Source organism: Siniperca chuatsi, linkage group LG15 (assembly GCF_020085105.1).
Source record: "Siniperca chuatsi isolate FFG_IHB_CAS linkage group LG15, ASM2008510v1, whole genome shotgun sequence".
Classification (NCBI taxonomy): domain Eukaryota; kingdom Metazoa; phylum Chordata; class Actinopteri; order Centrarchiformes; family Sinipercidae; genus Siniperca; species Siniperca chuatsi.
Genome location: NC_058056.1, coordinates 26,615,810 through 26,636,140, shown reverse-complemented (window position 1 = coordinate 26,636,140; position 20,331 = coordinate 26,615,810). Strand labels below are relative to the sequence as shown.

Below are 20,331 nucleotides of genomic sequence, written 5' to 3'. Positions count from 1 at the left end.
CACACTTAGGTTCCCTGTGGATGGTGAGTGCTGACGGCGCGCCAAAAGAAACACAGAGGAGAAATTAGCCTGTCAAGTCTCTACTGCAGCTTCAGCCTGCCCACCTGTGGCTCTGCCCGGACACATGAAGCCTCCGCCGTCTGCAAAACTTAAAGCAGAGCCTCATTTTGGTGTCTGACACCCGTCAGCTCGGGATGTGCCAGCAGACTCTCTTAGAAAACATATTTAATTGCTGCTGGTGAAAAGTGAAGTGTGAAAGGCTTTCTCTCACGGCAGGTTGAAGTGAAGGTGCTTTTGAAGCTTATTTACTCCAGAATTGCTTCTTTTGAGTGTTAATCATGATTTGTTGGAGTTACTTTCTCTTTGTGTAAATCAACAGCTTTAGAGGCAGTTTCACTCAGTATTTTAAAGCCCTTTTCAAAGCCAAAACAATACAGCTCAACTGGAAATTGTGGTTTCAAAATACAAAATATATGGTACATTTTGGGTAAAATTCATCTTCAAATGTCTAAAAAAAAAAAGGGAATTTTGTCAGAAGTATAAATTTTTGTCAGTTATTATCTTATAGTTTTTACCCATTCATTCAAAAATAGCCATAATTTATGTTAAATTAGTGAAAAACTAAAGCTTTTGCCGCTTTTGAAATGCAGATATCAAACTTTTCAATAATACTCTTTAATTTGTCACAGCAGCCTGAGCAGATTCAGCTGAATGGCTCATTTTAATATCAGTGATTAGAGGAAAATAGATCTGTGGGATGAGTTTACACTTGTTGAATTTACCAAAAAGTTGGAGATTGTATAATTCAATGAAAACTCACAGGTAATATCAAGATTTAGAATGAATGGCACAGATTTAATTTGACCAGTTTGGTAGAGTGTCAGCTGCTGCAGATAATCCCTGACATGTATATAGAAAGCTGAGGATTTTTAGCATGTTTCTAGAGATGAGGCATTCTGGTGGTCTGACTAATGACAATATGCCAGTCACCTCGCCACTCTTCAGGGAGTCAAAAAAATACTTTCTAAAAGGAGCAATATCCAATGAAGCAGAAAGAAACCGACAAGGAAAGTTCCTGTAATTCTTTATCGATCCTGCTTTCACGAGGGGGCATTTGCAGTTGGCTGCCGTCTGCCGTGTGCACACACAGACAAAGTCAAGAAAGTGCTGCCTGAAGCCACACAAGGCCTTCAGTTATTCAAGTATTTTAGTTTTTTAGGTTCTCGACATGCATCTAACATGCTTCAGTTTTCAGTGCTCGCTCAGTCACTTTAGCATTTTAGTCATGCATGAAAGTTCATTCTTGACCTTGGAAATAGTCGTTTATCAGTTGAACACTAGTAATTTAAGGCCCGCTCACTAGCTTTTTTTCAGATCTGACAATTGACAACTTAGCAACATGTCTGGTGTTAGTGTATTAAAACATCTTTTAATCATTGTGGAAGTAAAATCAAGTTTCGTTCATGTGTTTAATTTTGGAGGTGGTGCGATCCACCACAGACAATGCCTTTAAGTTTTATTATTAGTATGAAACACTCAGAATGACTATGAACATTTGAGAGCTATCGAATGACGGCATAAAATTAAAACAAATGCTGTTACTGATTAAACAATAGAACATTTTTGGTTGCCAAAATGGTTACAACTTTTTAGAAAGGACATTTTGTATTTACAAACTATCTGAGCAGTAATTAAAGTACTCAGTTAATTCTTCTACAAATTACACAGCCACCAGTCCTGTTGATTCTGTGATTTTCACATGTTCTTCACACAGTAGAAGAAATATAAACAGTTCCTGGGTCAGGAGTGCAGGCAAAATCCAGAGGTACCTGAATGCAACACGCTAGCGGCTCATCACACCGAAGGTGAGTTCATGCTTTCTGCATCTTAAGTAAAGAAATAAATTATGATCTTGTTACCGACCCACAGCAATAAAACAATGTGAAAACTTCAGAGATGAAGTCTCTGTTTCTTTGTTTCCATGCCACAGCCAGAAAACTGTCATAAATAATACAGGCTAATACAACTCTCGCATCAAAAATGCAAAACCAAACAAGTAGTCAATATGATGTTGTTCCATTTTATCAGACCCAAACTGGGGCAGTCTCTCAGTCTTTTAAATCCAGTTTATGTAATGGAACCACCTGAAAGGCAAAAAGTGCCCTTCCTGTTCTGAATTCACCCCTTTTGTTCACCCTGAAGCAATTATGCAACCTTTTACAAGGCAGCAGGGCCCCAATAATAATACAAAAATAGCTCTTGAAATATAAAGGAGATTTATGGACTTTAATGTTTCCAAATGCAACTGTAGGCCTATATACAGTGCAAGTATATCAAAATGAATCGCTGTGAGAGTGAAGAGTTAAAAAGCTTCATCTGATCTTTGTTTAGCATCAGCTGCTTTGAAATTATTTTTTTCCCCTTAAAAGTCAGTCATCAGGCACTGAAACGTCTTGATGTGTCCGCTTCTCTGAGATGAAACAGCAGTTTTCCCTCAGAGCTTCATGAGGATGAAACGTGTTTTGCTCTAGACTGGAGACTACAGTCATGTTATCCCTTCCTTCCCCTTAGCTGCTGTCGATATCCGTGGAAATACTGTAGTAATGCTTAATAACCTTTAATTATCCTGTGAAAGATCATTTGGATGTTTGAAGCCTTTGTGAGAAATTGGAAAATTGGACTTTTAATAGAAAATGTCTCCAAGCGTCGTTCCCCACTGAACCTACCTCCTTAGATTCAAAATTGAATCTGGGCATTGATTTGGGCAGCTTCAGAAGTGTTGCCACTACGGTGAAAAGATCAGTTGAGTGTAGAGAAAAAAATAATCTATCCTGTTTGAGTCTGTAAATTGAATCGAACATTTATTGTCAATAACAAATCCTCTCGCTTGGTCTCCTGATGACACAACAGCTTATTTTTCCACAGTAACAGTTTTAGTCCTTTTTTTCAATTAAACTTTTCGACACATTTTCCAACCAGAAGCCTTTTCTGATCTAACGCCCCTATATACAGGATGACATTATTTGTCTTAACCCTAACTTACGTATCTAGCTTGCTCCTGTCCTAAACCACCAAATTTTCCTAATGACGAATCTTTATTTAAATGCCTGTTTCTTGTGAGAAAACACTAGAAACATGAGAAAGAGTAGAGGATATTTCAGTCGCTCATTCATCAGGGAAGAATGTTGAAAATAAAAACCCATTGGGTGGTCGGCAATCTTCTTAGCATCTTCTAAGGTGAAAAAAACACAGCTAAAGCAGCATTAAGGTGTGGCTAACACATGTCAAACGGGTGTAATCCTGGTAATATTGCACCATCTTTGATTTCATGTTTTGTGTTAACTTAAATGGAATGTACCTCTCTTGGTTGTAATAAATTGTTTTTTGTTACACCTGCCTGACGTCGTTGGTCACTAAAAAGATTGAGATTGACTGAGTTTTATTCATTGCTGAGCTACTAAATGTCCAGGTTAAATGAGATAGCTCGCTAAGGGCTAGGTGGTAACAGGACTAATGTTAGCTAACAATTTCCCAAACTCCGCTAGCCAGCTTGCCAACAGTACCCACCCCACCTAGCCGGCTTGTTACCATTTGTCTGCTAAAAGGATAATACACTAGCTAGGTCAATCCGTTACAGTCTTCAGTCTTCATGGCTTTCTTCTTTTATTAACTAGAGTTACATATTTTGTCCATCTTAAAGCAGTGCAAGACAGTGGCATGAATGATCGTTGATTATTCTCCTATTTCAGGACACCTGTGTTACGGCTTATTTAACCAGCATATTGTCATAGCATAAACAACATTTATTCCCAACACCAACTGTCATTCTCTCTAAAGTTCTTGTTAAAGAAGCATTAAAGACGGTTGTAAGATTGCAGAGCTGGTCGTGTGAGGGTTCAAAGGTACTTTGCTTCAATCACTGAACTCAACCATATTTGGGACAGGCTTCTATTTGGGACAGGCCTTTAATTCGATCATGGTAACTCCCACAAGACAAGAACGTGGCGTAACTGTCAACTGAATGTGAGGACAACCGGACACTAGTGATTTGTAGGGCAATGTTTTTTAGAAATGGCCATGTCTGAACATCATCTTGCTACCTCCATTATTAGTATATAATAATTAAATAAACTGTAAACCTGGATCAATAGATCATCAAACATCAGTGGAAACACTTCTAAAAAATGAGGATCTTGGATCTACTGTTCTCTGAAGTGACCATCACTGTGTTCACAAATCAAAACATTCACATAAGACAAGATGTACTGTACTAACTCAGTTGATCCCTGGACACAGTTGGGATATTACCACAGCAGAGATGTTGACTAAAGAACAAAGAAAAAAAAGTGGCAATAAGCTAGATCAAATGTAAAATATAAAGTGTTTAGTTATTGTAGTCCAACTAAAATTGGACTAAAATTAAAATCTTTTCATTTTTAACTAATTTTAGTGCTTATTGTAATTATGGTGATTTGATTTTTCTCCTTATATGACTGCATGTCTCAACGCTTTGATTCTATAACTCCACAAGGCTTTTGTTTCATCAGACTGAATCCTCTGTGCAGGTCTGGAGGTAAGAGCGTGTATCTGGGCAAGAGAAAGAAATGGTGTGTGTGTGTGTGCATGATTTTGAGCAAAAGCAGGTTTGCATGTGTAACTGCACGTAGTCATGCCTCTTTTGTGTGTGAGTGCGTGCGTGTGCGTGCGTGCATGGACTGTATTGTATTTCTGGATACAGTGTCTGTATGTGTTGTGGCTTGGTTTATTACATGTAAGGACATTTGTCTGATCTGATTTCAACAGATTACATCATCAAGAGGAGGTGGAAGTAGAACAGACTAGGGGATATCCACGATCTAAAGCCTACCACCCCACTGAGCCATCATCACTTCCACCACACTATGGGTGCGCTCCATTTGGCCTTGCTAGAACGCTGCATAAGTAAGTAAACTTATATATAAACAATTTGTGGTAACTAATTCTTACTAACAACTATTTATCCATCCATGCAGTGCAGTGTCTTGGCTGGTTGCCTGGCAACCTCACTATGACAATAAGACTCCCGGAAGTCACTACACCTGGCTATTGTTTGCCAAGAAATAGTTACAGTTATGTAACGCCTCGTAAAAACCACCAATAGCCATTTTTACATTTCTGTTTATGTACAAATTAAACAAACAAGATATAACATGTTAATTACAAAGCTTAAGATGTGTTGGTAGATGTGTTTTTCAAACTTTGGAGACAGACAGGCTAGCTGTTTCCCTCCACTTCTAGTCTTTATGCTAAGCTAGGCTAATTGCCTCCTGACTTCAGCTTCATATTTAAACTCCACAATCCTGTGGAGTTTTTGATCACTAGTAGCGCTATAGAGCGTACATGTGGGGTCCTTGTTTTGTTTGTTCTTGTGCACACACACTAGGACGCACTTGCACATGGGTGACACGATGTACATTCCTGCCTATGGTTTCACTCTGTTCCACTGATCTACAGGTGGAGGTAATGCACCAACAAAGGCAGGGAAGAAGAAGATACATGGATGTAAACAATGCAGGTTTCAAACCTTTCAGAAAAATCAGGTTTCCAAATGTTTTAAGAGGAAGAAAATGTATTCAACACATTTGTTAGACTTAAAGGATACACACAGTGAGTTTTGGTCAAACACTGAACGTAAAGAGAAACAAGAAAACTCCACAGGGCATCTTTAACACACAGACATTCTTCTCATCTAACATTCATCAAGAAAGCAAATAAGTACATTTCCCAAAATTTCATACTATTCTTTTAAATATTTAAACTGGACAATCCGAATAATGTGAAGAATCTGTTTTATTGGGTTCTACATTGCCTTGTAAACATTTAGACAACACTTGACACACAATGACTGAGCAGGTTTATTACCTTAGTTAAATTGCAGTTGATGAGCATGTTGCCAGAATCAAACCAGTGGCTTTTAATATACATGAGTAAATCACTAAATGAACTTCATGTTCAGCATATCGCACAAGAGTACAAATTAAGTTTTCATATTGCAGTTTCACATGTTGAGATAAAGAACCATGTTTTATATTTCTTTCTGAATTTATATTTCTAATCTCTACTCTAATAACTTCCTTCTATTTGATGAAAGCACAAGCTTAAATTCCTAAAATGTGAATGTAAATTTTGTCTCTGTAGATGAAAACTACTTTCGCTGCTTATTTCTGGCTGAATGGTATTATGTAATGTCATACACAGTGGTATAGTGGCAGTGGTGTGACCTCTCGTGTTGTAGTGGCATCATTGTTTTATATCCTGCAGAGGAGGTGGGCGTGCTGTGACCCCACTGCCACCCCTCACGGTTATATTATACATCAAAAGTATTTTATGGCTAATAGGCTGACAGACTGTATCCAGTGGGCGATCTGTTTTACTGCAGCGAGGGGGATGGTGAGGAAAAACTGTGTAAAAGCACTCATAGTTATACATTTAAAATTCTCTTTTTTTCCTGTGCCTCTGATTGATAAAATTTCTCTATTGCCTTTATTAAATTAGAGGCTATTGATTACTCAAATCAAAATGTGCCTCGTCAACAGACTACCATTAGTTTTGCTGTCAGGTGAAAAAACAGTTTCAGGGTTTTTTCAGTCATGTAGATCAGTTGAACAAGGAAAAGAAAAAAAGGAAAGACACTGGGAAGATGGAAAGAATGAATGTGGAAATAAGGAAAGAAATAAGGAAGGAATATAGAAGGAGAGAAAGATAATACAGATTTTTTTACAAAAAAATTTCAACCCAGTATTCGGTGCCAATGTTCAATCTCAATGCAAAACGTAATGTGACTTTCTGTAGTAAGGTGAAATGTTAGTGTGAGGAGGTTAGGTTGGTGAATGAGTATGAAGCATGTCGGACGTTCATGCAGGAAACCAGAGTTTGCATCTTGTCACAGACCTGCATTCAAAGTTTGCCTTTTTATTAACCGTAACCTTGATATTTCTCTAACCTCAACCATAACTTACAGATATAGTAGAAAGTAATTATTTTAAAAATGTTGTCACTGAACTTAATCCAGGGGTTTGCAAACTCATCCAATATGTACGTTCTAGTCTGGTGATAGGGTTGGCTTAGCTCACATTGGGCTAAATACGCCATTTGTTATTGCCTCCAAAGACGACACAAGTGTTTTTTGATCTGGCACCGCTGTCAGCAGGATGACATAATATGTCTTCCACACCTGTTGCAAATGACCACTATAAAAATGAATCATGTGGCTGTTTTCTGATCTGGTGCGGCTATGGTTGAGGTTTGGTTTCAGCACAAAAACTACAAGGTTAAGATAAGAGAAAGATGGTCATAGGTAAAAAACAAAAACAAAAAACACCAACAATGTTGACTGTTGAAATGGTAAACTAACAGTGGTCTCCTGTGTCCTAATCACATGCTTTGTTGACCCATCCATCCACACCAACCTCCTCTCTAAAGAGGTTTTGTGGCACCAATAAAGGGGTCAGTATGCTTCTTCCCAAGTGCTTGTTGGATGATTGAACAGCATCTGAAACCCCCTCCCCCACACCTTTCCGACATTGGAATTTGTGCATCCCACAATTTTTGTAACTTTCCAAAATCGACAATCTGACAATCAGACCCACTTTACGCAACGATTTGCCAGGTGTGTGAAGGTGAGAAAGAAGGCAGGCTTTGAACTTCTCTCTCATGCTCTCTTTCACACTATTTCCATCACCTTTTGTGCAACACCACAAGTGCCTTGAAGCAGAGACTGTCCAGTTGTGTGCACAGCCATCCCCATTTGAACGATTATCGCATCTCACCCATCTTTACACTTAGCCCTCAAGTGTGGCCATTTGGAACAGCTATAAACACTTTTGCCTTCAGACGTCTTAGATGACATGTCGCACAAGCTAGATAGTTTTGAGCCTATCCCCATCTTAACACTGTCCCACTTCCACCTTTATTCCTGACACCTACAGTCACAATTCACAGACTGCCTCACTGGTCCTTGTCACATAAATGTAAAGGTCATTTTAGGCATTTGAACAAATGAAAAATGTTGAAATTTTTCCTTTAAAGACAGACTCTTAACTTGTGTTTTGAATGTAAAATGAATGTAAATCTGCAAACTAACTAGTAACTCTGACAATCGATAAAGGTAATGGAGTAAAAAGTCCGATATTTCCCATTGAAATGTAGCAGATTAAAAGTAAGAAGTCTCAAGTAAAGTACCAGTGCCTCCTTTGTTCAGAACCAACAAGGAAACTGGTGAATTATTGCTTCCCATGATGATTCCACAGCTGAAAAAATGCTGTGTGCAGAATTTTCTGCCAACAAAAGCGAGTTCATCAATCAGCCTCCACCCACGCCTCCTCCGTCATATTACATGTCAATGGTAATAAAGGTGATAATGATCTCAGGCAGGGTATGTCCCTGGAGAAATCTCACCCAGCAGAGCTCCATCGAAGCTTCGTCGTCCACACAGATCCTCCTCGCCATCCGCACACCCCGTTAGGATCGACTGTATAATTCATAACCCCAGTTGGTACCTGTCAGGCTGTTTCAGAGGCTAGCTTATTGCAGATATATCGGCACTGATGTGTAGAAAGGTCTAGGTTTGAGGTCATTTAGAAACAATGTCACCGACATTGTATGTCCACCAAAGAGCACTGGCATTCTGATTTTCCAACTGTAAAATGTTCTGGTTACTATGTATCCTGGTCACAGTTCTTTCAAAAATAAATCTAAGGGATCCATATCATGATTGTTTGTTTGTTTACGTGTTTATGTAAAAAAAAAAAAATTCTATTGGCCGATATATTGTTATCAGATAATATCAATATTAGTATCTGCCTCAAAAATTCATTATTAGTCACGCTTCTGTTTACTCTGTCTGTTTGATGGATAGTGTGCTTGTGGCCCGGGGATCAGTTGATTACTTTCCTGATGTGGCATTCCAACAGCCATGTTATGCATTTAGAAAATTCAACCTGGAAGACAAATGATCAACGAATTGTTATTAAGTCTGCAGCCCGTCAAGTTGGGGAACTCTACACATGATCCACTTCAGAAGTACTTTGTGCTGGTGTGAGCCGCTGTTTTCCTATGGAGAGAGCAACGACGCCGAACACCACTCTGATTTTATGCACTCAAAGTTCAGTTAGTTTCAACTTTGACCTTGTTTGTCTGTGACCTCTCAATGTGCAACCAATGAGATAACAGCTCTGCACAACAACACAACAATGCAAAGGAACAAATTTGACAGTCCACTCAATAACAAAAACTGAATAGAGTTACAACCTTAGGACGGACACTAGCATAAGAAAAATGATCAAACTATAGAGTAGCAAAACACGTGCAATTTGTTTTAAGATAAGAGAGTAAAACATTTTTAAATAAGTCAAATGAAGACACAGAACGTATATGTACAGTTAAAATAATCCCTAAACATAAAAGCTTTTTGATCACTTTCCTTAGAGACAAAGGGGACCATAAAGAGGAGCTGATCAGAACACCTGAGGCTCTGTTTACACCTGGCATTAACATGCGTCTTGGGTGATCTGATCACAAGTGGACAGCTCTAAGTACAGGTGTGAATGCACCCAAGACGTATTGAGGACGCATTATAATTATAATAAACTTTATTTTTATAGCACTTTTCTTAACAATGTTACAAAGTGCTTTACAAAAAAGAAATAAAACCAGACAAGGCAGATAAAATGAGAAAAGGCCAAAGAACATGAGCAAGGAGGAAGTAAAAACTAACATGAATAAGATCAAATAAATGTGAATAAAAATAGTAAAAACAATAAAATCATATCTAACATATTCCACAAAGAGAAAAGTTTTAAGAAGAGATTTAAAAGAGGCTAGACTCAGACTTTGTCTGAGTTCAGTAGGCAGAGACTTCCATAGTGTTGCGGCTCTAATGGCAAAAGCCTGGTCATCCTTTGTCACAAACTGTGACTTGGGAGTAACAAGTTGCTATCTGTCCATCAGGAAACTCCATAAATCACAGAGAGTTGAGGCAGAGCAGCCAGAGGACATCAGAGGAGAAACCAGAAAATATTTTCTCCACAAAATATGATCCAGTTTCACCAAAATCGGTGAATAAAGTTATAAAGTTGTGTTTTTGGTGTAAACAGGGCCTGAGTGAGTAATGTGAAGTTTAAAGAACAAAGAATTTTTTTATGCAATAAGGTATAGTTAAAATGAATGCATTTAAAGATAAGTTGATACCAATGAAATTTCCGTCTTGTATCAAGAGGGAGCCATCTGAGTGTACAAAGCATTATATATAATATATATTATATATGACATTGAGAGGAAGAAGATTGGTTTTTAGAAGAATTTTGATAAACAATGTCAGCATAGTCCAGTGTCTGTGAAATAAGTTGTAAGTCTCTTTCTGACATTAAATATGTCTGGAATGATGCAGAACACCAACACCAAAACTAATGTTCTTTATAATGTGCTTAATGTGTGGTTTAAAAGGAAGTTCGGAGTCAAACCCACATACAGTATTTAATTTGATCAACTTTCTGGAGGTATGTACCGTCATTACAAGCTAGAACCAGAGAGCTGGATTTGGAGTTGAGGATCCGTCTCGTACCAAAGACCATTGTATAAGATTTGGTTTTGTTGAGCAGTAATTGGTTAGCTGACAACCAAGTTTGGAGAATGTTAACGCATTTCTTACAGTAACTGAGTGACACTCCTCAACAATCCCTTTGAGCCCTGAACTACCCCTTTAAAATGCCCCCTCATTTCACCCTGAATAAAAGGTCTCTGATATGAGTCATTGTGTCTCCCCCTGAGCTCCCAGAGGAGGTCATAGACCTCAGGTTAGGAAACTCCATTGATGGTTTCTTCCTCCTCTCTCTCTGCGTTTGCCTTATAGTCTCCCTTCCAGGAGCTGTTGCAGCCCCACCCCACCCCACCCCACCCCACCCCACCCCCCACCCTCCTCCCTGCAGCCAAAGGAGGAAGTGGTAATGTCAGGAATGATTAGGACAGCGGGGGTTGTTAGAGCGACTCTCCTGTCAGGGTTGTTGAAGATAACAGAGGTCTCAGGAGAACCAACAGTTCAGACAGCTAACCTCTCCTCTGTTTCTCCTTTTAACTTCTGCATTTTCTCTTCACCCTTAAAAGCCTCTTCAGCACTCACACAGACTGCTGTTTGCTTATGCATTTTCCTCTTTTCATGGCAGTGTAAGGTTTTGTTCTGTTCTTCTACGAACAAAATAATGCAGAGTTGATGTGCATTTTAAACTATATGCAAATACAGTAACTCAAACTAAATATATACTCAACACGCACAACACAACATTTATACATGGCAGTTTGCTTCCACAATGGTTGAATGCCTCCAGCATGAGTCATAACTTTGTGTCCTTCAAAAATCCAATTGGTTGACAGGTTATTTGATCTGCCATTAACTGCCTTAACAGTTGCTACAAACTTTCTTTGCGAGCAACATGTTGAATTAAAACTGACGATGTGTAACATATTTGAATTTCTAGCATTTCTAGCAGCAAGACTGCAATTTTGAAATTGTTCATTTGATTGTTTAAATTAAAACTACATTTCTAAAAATCTAAATTTTAAAGAGCAACTTAGCAGCTGAAAATTGAAGTAATTTATACACAAAATAAAAAAAAAATAAAAGTTGAAACCCACAATTTTTATTCAGCATAAAAATCTAATTCAGAACCCATAAGTCAACATCTAGGGCTTCTGAAAAAGGAAACCGCATCACATTGTGAAAAACGTAATGTTTTCTAGTGATTGAAACAGATTCCTTATGGAGAAAAAATATATACATTTTCACTCATCTGCACACTTCTGTGGCCTTAGATACTTGGAGCCTGCTCTGTAATTGGCAGGTCACGGGTTCAGTCGTTGCAACAACGCCATCAACAGCTCCAACATCCAATCTGAACGCCTCTGTTCAGGACACTGATCTTCCCTTCACTTACGTCAAGTCACATGGGTAACAGTGTTGTCTCTTTGCTAGCATGTGCTGTAAAGTAAATGTAACTTTAGCTTCTTGATGTAATGTCAAGAGATGTTTTAGTGTTAATGTATATCTTTAGTTGAATTTCTAACTTCTAAAAAAGAGACTAAAATCAATGATGTGTTCTGTACACTAAAGGGTGTATTTCACTTCCTGACCTCAGCCATGAAAGTCAGCCTGTTAGTTTAGATTTACTCCAGGTATTAGTTAACCACATAAATCGAAGTACTGATTTAGCTTCTAAATGGAGCAGAATCGGTAACAGCTAATGCTTATCTTTTGCACTAACTGACAGTGTCAGTCATGATGATATGATGACATATTCTCACTCAGTCTTACAGGTGACCTGAGGTCGCCAAGTGCTTGCTCATGGTGGGATCTGTTGGCTCTCTGTAAACAATATTAGAAAGAGTACGGTCTAGACCTGCTCTATAGGAAAAGTGTAAAGAGATAACTTCTGTTATGAATTGACACTATATAAATAAAAGTGCATTGAATTGAACTGATGATTAGAAAGACATCAGGTGCAGGAAGGTCATAGGTTCGATCCTCTAATATTTGACAAATTATTTTAGTCAAAGTGAAACTCTGGCACTGTAACCTACTGAAAGACTGAGAATATGATATAAAATATATGAATGCAGTGATGAATTTCAAATTAAATATTAATATTTTATAATACTGAATATTTCAGGTAACTATTTCTTGTCTTCTTCTATGATAATCTAGTTCATTTTTTATGGTTTGTTTGGGCAATGTCGATCACAGTAACACTGTGGTCTGGCAATGGCAAAAGTTTAGACACCAAAGAAGCATTTTTCATGAGCTGCAACTATGCCGATTTACTCTGTGTGTACAATATGTGTGTTTCTGTGTGTGTGTGTGTATGTCTGCACAGAGAGGAGAGATTCATGTTTTTGTTTACGCACAAAATCACATTCAATGTCCTTTATTATTCTGTCATGTCTTTGTATCATCTGACAGGCAATTACATAGTAAATAAGGTTCGTTGTTTTCATTTTTTAATAGATTTTAATCAGTTTCAACAGATTTTCACCTGTTTTTTATGTTGTCACTTAACCAAAAGTAGTTTTGATACTTATCGCAGCATTTAGACAAGGTCCTGTTGTGATGATGGCAGCTCAGAAAATGCTTCCAGTGATAGAAAATGGAGAGAAAATACAAATATTGCTCGTTATGAGCCAAAGTTTTATATTTTTATTACTACTTATTCTTACTCAGTTTTTAAAATAAACACAGATCAATTCCCAGATGTGTTTTTTTCAAAAGTATAGACTGAAAATAATGAGCCCTAATGATAGAGTACATATCAATAGCCATCCTTGAATAAAATCAGATTTTTGCAGCAGTTCAGAGCTAAAATATAAAGACTTGCAGTGTTAACGAAGCCAAGCAGAGACAAACAGAGGAACAGGGAGGGTTTGCATGGTGGGAGGAGTGTGTTCTGTTTCCCTCTGAGCGCTGGGGCTCAAATGCAGCCCTGCAGCTATTCAGTCACATGTGAGCACTCAGGGATTACATAAACCCTGTTCTCCTTGGGAATCATACGAATAACAACACTTAGTAAGGACTCTGCCCCGCCACTGATGACTAACCAGAAGGAGGTTTGGCCTCAGAGGTCAGGTCAGTTAAGCAAGTGGTCACATGATTAGGCACCCATCAACGACTGATTATTCTTTGAAAGACGAATGATCAAGTATCTCAATTACAACAATCACAAACACATACAGCGATTGCTTTGTTTATAAGGCAAAGTTCTTATAGATTTAAAAAGTTCTGAAGGAAGTAGGTGACATATTTCTACATTTTAAAGAATTGACATTAAAGGATATTAGAAAGATAAGTGGAAGGTCCAGGTTTGAGCCCCCTCTGACAGTGAACATCTGCCCTACTGAAGTGTCCTTTAGCAGGATGCTGAATCCCGATAAGCTCCAGGAATGATGTTCTGCAGCCAAGCCTGACCTTTGACCTCCCTGTAGACCAGTGTTAAGAGAAAACACAAAATTCTGCTCATGGGGGGAAAAAACAAACACTGGCTCAATTTATAGTAAAAAATAAATCCCCATAATGTTAGTCATTAATATTATGAATTTAAATTCAATAAATCAAAACTTGCTTCTGTTTGTTCACTGAAATTAGAATAAGGTGGAGATGTCTTTGTGTAACAATTCATGCTGTATACAGTGTTTTTGTTGGCAGTGTTCTCCTTATTTTAATTAAGAAATGTTGGTTAAAAGGATACATTTGAATAAAATCAGTACAAGGCAATACAGCAGACCAACTGTGTAAGATGTAATTAATTTATTAATAAAAACTGTAGGTTAGAGTCTAGCTCACATTTGAGCATTTTGGTGATTAAAACAAAAAAATACAAGTGAGTTATGAGTTGAAGTTCTCTAATTAATTCTAATATTCAACTTATTGATAAAAGTGCATCTGGTTTACATTATAAGTAAGGCGGGAATCTAACAGAACCTTTTTTTTTATAATGGTTCTGCCATAAACCTTTTTAGGAGCAATTTTAATGGTTGATGTGAATCTAACAGGCAGTGCCAAATAACCGTAGCCTTATTTTAGTCAACTAAGTGGCAAAAGGACTAAGAATATTAGGAACTTTGAAGGCCAGCAGTGATGGCAGTGATTAAAAGCAAAAGCATTTAGTTAAAAAAGTATATTTTCTGCATGTTCAGTTTTGTGTTACACAGATGTTATACATTCAGTGGTGCTGGTCAGACAGACACCACAGTCACATCTCAGGGCCACAGGGTAGGTGTACGTTGGGTCGACATTTGGCTGGCAGTTGGGTAGTTTCACAGTGACCAGGTGGGTCTCGTTGTACGTACAAACCCGCTGGTAGGACTCAATGAAGGGAGGGTCCAGGACGGGCTTCTGGAAATACAAAAAGAAAGAGATCTTAATAACTTTTCTCCTAAAATATTATTTTATCATCTAGCAAAGGTGATAAATATTGATGGAGACCATATTGGATGTCCACAGTTCATGGGCAACAAGCTTGTTATTTGTCCAAATGTACAACTTGGCTCATTGGCTCACTTGAGCTAATTTTGACACAGAATTAATTTCATTGCTTCAGCTCTGGTTAGCTAACCATCACTGCATTGTTTACATCATCTTGCAGTCTTCTCCTTTTTTATTGGCTTTTACAGCTCATCACCACCACCAACTGTCAATATTCATTACCGCCCTCTGCACTGTGTGTATATGTATCATATCACCTACATGCTCATGGCATGCATGTGTACGCTCATGCAAGTGCTTTTAGAGCACAAAATATAAATAATAGGAGGGCCCACTCATCAGAACATTGCTCTCCAGCACCCCTAGTGGTGAAAAACTTCACAAGATACCTTTAATGAAATCAGATAGTTTCCCTCATCACAGTAACCTGATGTGGAAACAAATCCACTTTATTCGACTTTTCCTTTTTAATAAATTCTTTTGTTCAGCTTGTCATTATTTGCACACAACTAATTTGCCAGTGAATGTCTGTTTTGCTATCAAGCTGTGTTTGAAGGGAGATTTGTGTCACATCTGTAAAGCCTCTGTTAATTGTCTGTAGTGTTGGTGTTCCAGGAATTTTATCTTTTTCTGCTGTTGCAGTAATTAACCATTTCATTCCTCATAACTTCAGCTGAATGTACAGAAGGTGAGATTGTAAATCCTGAAGCTGGGTAGTTGTAATTAGAGACTGTCCTGTGACCTAAAGTTCACAGATTTGACCACTGACCCCCTAACTGTCTGTCCTACAGACTGTCCCTAAAGCAAGACATCGACTCCCTCCACTGCGCTCTGACCTCCCTGTGGGGTAGAGCAGACAAAAAGATGAGTCTCCTCCCTGAGGGGATCCAAAGAGTATCACAAAACAAAGCTCGGGCCTCCTGCTCGCACACCAGCTACACTGCAATAATAAAGCAGAGAGAACCATGAGCTTCCTAATGCCTCTTGTCACAGAATACTATGTACCAGATGTAACTTGAGATTTCACAGCATTTTTTTGTAATCAGAATCCGGCGACTTATGAAATCCAATTGTGTCTCTTATGCACTTGAGGCATTGTTAAGGAAACCGCTGCTGTCACTTCAATCTCTGGATTTCACACTGCTTTCCATTCTAGCAGAACGTCAACTCAATTTCAGTGCACACTGCTCCAAAAGCCTCCTGTCCGCCTCCATTCTTATGCAAGATTTACACTTCAGACAGCCTCTCATTACTATGTGACAAAACTTCTTGATCTTAGAAGGTTACTGTAAACACAGAATACATTTTTCTTAGACATCTGACATACATATCTATTTCTCTATCTCTTCTAATATTTGTCCATCTATCTACTGTATCTGTCTAGCAGCTGAATCCCTGCCTGCACTCGTAGCCGACCTTGCTCTGACCTCCTTGTGGAGGGAGGAAAGCGAAAACATGGTGATCACCCATCTCTCCATCTCTGAAACAGTATTTCTCTCGCTGTCTGTCTGCCTGTCTGACTCGCTGAATCTGCATCTAATCCAGCTTCTTCTTCTTCTCTCTTTCTTCATATGTAAGCTGATGCAAACAGCAAACTAATTTCCTTTGTGTAAAGTTGTCAGCTTTGCTTACGTCACCTCTCGGTATAATCACATGTACACTCCTCTCTGTGTGTACAGTACAGGAACTGCCTCCCAGCTGCTCACCTCCCAGGTCTCACAGCGCCCCCAGCAGGCGTCGGTGGTGATGTGCAGGCCCCCGCAGCCGGGCTTCTTGGCTAGGAAGGTGAACTCCCGGACGGCACAACCAATGAAGTGCCGCAGGTTGACGGCTGACACCTGGTGGAGGGAGTCTGGTTGCAGAGAGATCCAGAGCAGAAACCAGGACAGCACCAGTCCAGGCCTCCTGAGGGTGAGAAGCAGAGATACAACAAAACATGAGCACCTTTTTACAAGCCGTGTGTTCATATTTGAAGGAAAGATGGAAATAAATAAGAAATTGAAGGAGAATTTCTAAGCACTGAGACAACTTCAAGTTACAGGTGCACATGGAGCTGGAAAGGTGTCAATGAAACTAAAGCAGGAATGAAGCCCAACCAGTTTGAGGTCTGGGACTAAAAAGAAAAGGAGTATTTTATTGCAGGAATCAGTAATATTTCATATTTCATGACTTTCTTAACTAAACAATTCAGATTTTCTAAGTGAATGCATTCTGAGGTCTGTTATGTCACTGTGAAGGAGTCTTATTCAAGATGCACAGACGCTCCTTCTTAACTAGATTTTCTTGTTGCTGTCAATTATTATGTAAGCTTCTAATGAAATTATTTAAATGCTTTATATTACAGGAATTCCACATTTGTTCCAATTTTGTATTTAATATAAGATGTTTACTGTAGAGCTTGTTAATTAGATTATGTTGTTGAAGTTAAAATTGATTAACGCTCAGCTGGTTGCAGACAAACTCAAGGGAAATGGACCCTTACCTGGCCCCTTTCTCTAAAGCCAGACTGCACCTGATGCTGTTTAATAAAAGGACTTTAGGTGATTGTAATTTCCATCTTGATGTTAACAAGACTGACCATTTGACTCCCCAAGCTACAACACCACAATCAGGGCATCCCATACAAGGTCAGGAGCATCTAAGGACAATTAAACAGGGTCAGTTTCCTTAAAGCAGCAGGGCAACAACACTCCATAACGACTCTGCCAATGTATAGTACCAATCCCAAAAACTGGTCCCAGTCTAGTAAACATGTGGCCTAATAAATAAGTGAAACTCAGTCCAGGTTTCAGCATAGACCTTCTCCATTCAGCATATATTAGTCGATAAGGTTGTAGCATTATGAGGTAATTCAATTTCAATTATCCAGTTTAACTTTTATTGAAATATAATGAAAAATAAATTACTGTTGTTTAAAAATGATCAAAAATGTGATTCATGTCGTGATAGATTGTGTATTTGAAACCAAATCAAACAAAAATTTAAAAAGTGGGATTTTAACTTCCTCTAAACTAATGTAATTTGTAGTTTTTGTAAGATAAGCCCACTGAAGTTGAATGAATTCCCTTCAGGTCTTATTTATTCCTCACTGGCTGTACGTTATCTATTACTTTGAAAAGTCAGTGAACATTATTGATACTTTTACAGCTGCATGTTTTATGACAGCCCAGTCTTTAAAAGACATCACATCAAAGATTGGCAAGCTTCTGTAAATGGCTGCATGACACCACTTTGGACAAATTAAAGTAACTGCATTAGTAGTGGTCTTCACATCTGTGCGTCACATTGACCTCTATACCTAGCAGAACTTTTTTGGTGGGCTCCACCACGAGCCCCTATCGTAGAAGGTCAGCAGCAAAGGCTTGTGAGATCTACTGGGAATTCCTGCAGCCAAATATGCTGCGTTCAAGAGAAGTCTGCAGTATTATGCCGCCACTATCTATCTGCTACACAGGTCTGCAAGGGAGCAAACTATTCTACAGGTTTTCAAATGTAAACTGATGTAGACTTGATTGGCAGACTGTGCACCATTATTTCATATGTTTAAAGTGCTTTTTTTGTTTTTGAGAAAACAATCTCACCACAAGGTCCATTTAGTAGCTGTTCTTTTGCTCAAATCAACATATATGGATCTTCATCAACACATGGAGTTTGCCCAGTTGTCATTGAATTGTAAATGAACAAGACTTGTCATGTAGCTTTAAAAGTTAAGGTTGGGAAAACAGTCTCACCACAAGATCCATTAAGTAGCGGTTCTGGAGCTTTTGATCATATCACATTTCTCAGAAAAAGTAGAAATTTGTATACCACGGTACAATTCCATGACAACTGGGCAAACTCCAACTGCTGATGAATGTCAGGTGATCAGAATCAGAATCAGAATCAGAAATACTTTATTGATCCCCGTAGGGAAACTCTTTGTTACAGTAGCTCGTCTTACGTCAGTGCACACAGGAGAAACGATATTATACACTATAAACAGGTCAGAAATAAATTAAGTAACACGTTGGTATAAGTATAAGATAAACTAAGTGTCGAGTACCAAGTGGGTTTACTGGTAGATGGTGAAGTACAGTATAAATACAATGTCACTAATTATGTAATAAATAATAGTAAAAGCGGAGGTGCATGTACTGTCGAGAGTAATTGAGGTATATCCGTAACAGTAAATAAGAAAAACTAACAAGGGAAAACTAATATTGATATGATTAAAATGTCCAGAACAACTACTAAATTGACCTTGTGGTGAGACTGTCTTCACAACTGCTGTTTCCAAGGTCAAGAAAGACCTTTGAACCTGAGCTGTTTTATTGTTTGTTTTTAATGTATGTACCCAGGACTCCAAATCTAAAATAAAGCAGTGTTTATACTGAATAGATTATCCTGGTGAAATGAAATAAATTGAAATGGTCTTTTCTGAATTCACTCACCATTGTGACTTCTTCCTTTGCAGGGTCATCTTAGCTGTAACTCAGTTGCGGTCCCGCAGCTAAACAGAGAAATCAAATGTGTTGAATATGCACTAAAATACCATGACACAGTAAAGTTTAAGCAGGTTGTTGCTCTCAACAAGTAGCTATTCTCACAGTTGTGGCACGCAGGCCTGTAGAATCAGCTCTGAAGTTATTCCTTGTCAGTGTGCAAGGCTAACATGAACCACAGTACTTGTCACTGTATGCTCCTCAGACCTGAACCACCTGCTAATGGATCTGACAGTACAAGCCGGGGCTTTTTATTATCCTGTGTCCTGCCAATCAGAGGCTGAAGTCCTCACCTCAGACTCCCTAAATCCCCCGGAGGCCCTTCTACCTGTCGTTGCCCATCTAGTTCAGCCACCAGCTTGTTCCCACTCCATTAGCTTGATTAGGGAGAGTCTGCCCTTTTGTTCATACTCATCCACACGGAAGAGGGGGAACAACAGTCAAACACAGTGTCTACCTGTGTCTACTCTCACTCATCCGAGCTCAATTAACTGGCTCCAGAGACAGACCCTGCTCCTGTTCTCACATGCCGACTGTAATGACTTCACCCCTGAGCTCCAACACTGTTCACTGTTTTTTCCTTATTCCTTGTCTCATTCTTTTCAATATGCCTTTTTTTGATGCCAGTGACATTTCCTCATACACAGAGAGAAAGCTGGCTATTACTCAGGCCGTGTCTTGCAGGCTTTACCACATGGATCACTAACTTAGGAGAGAAAGGATGCATGTCAGGTGCATCAGCTCTCGCAGGAGACATTGACAGGAGGAGAAGAGAGAGACACACGGAGAGACGTGAAGAAGTGGGAAGAATTGATTTGTGTGAGTAAGCGCCTCATCAAGAAATTA

General features: G+C 38.8%; 1 protein-coding gene across 1 annotated transcript; it reads right to left on the bottom strand.

Annotated features, from left to right (window-relative positions):
• Positions 1 to 14,311: 14,311 nt before the first annotated feature.
• On the bottom strand, positions 14,312 to 19,703 carry gphb5 (glycoprotein hormone subunit beta 5). Its single transcript, XM_044166221.1, has 4 exons — positions 19,591 to 19,703; positions 19,435 to 19,493; positions 16,711 to 16,909; positions 14,312 to 14,914 (listed from the first exon to the last, which is right to left on the bottom strand). Exons 2-4 carry the CDS (start codon positions 19,461 to 19,463, stop codon positions 14,723 to 14,725), a joined length of 420 nt encoding a protein of 139 aa, XP_044022156.1. The 5' UTR covers positions 19,464 to 19,493; positions 19,591 to 19,703; the 3' UTR covers positions 14,312 to 14,722.
• Positions 19,704 to 20,331: the final 628 nt, after the last annotated feature.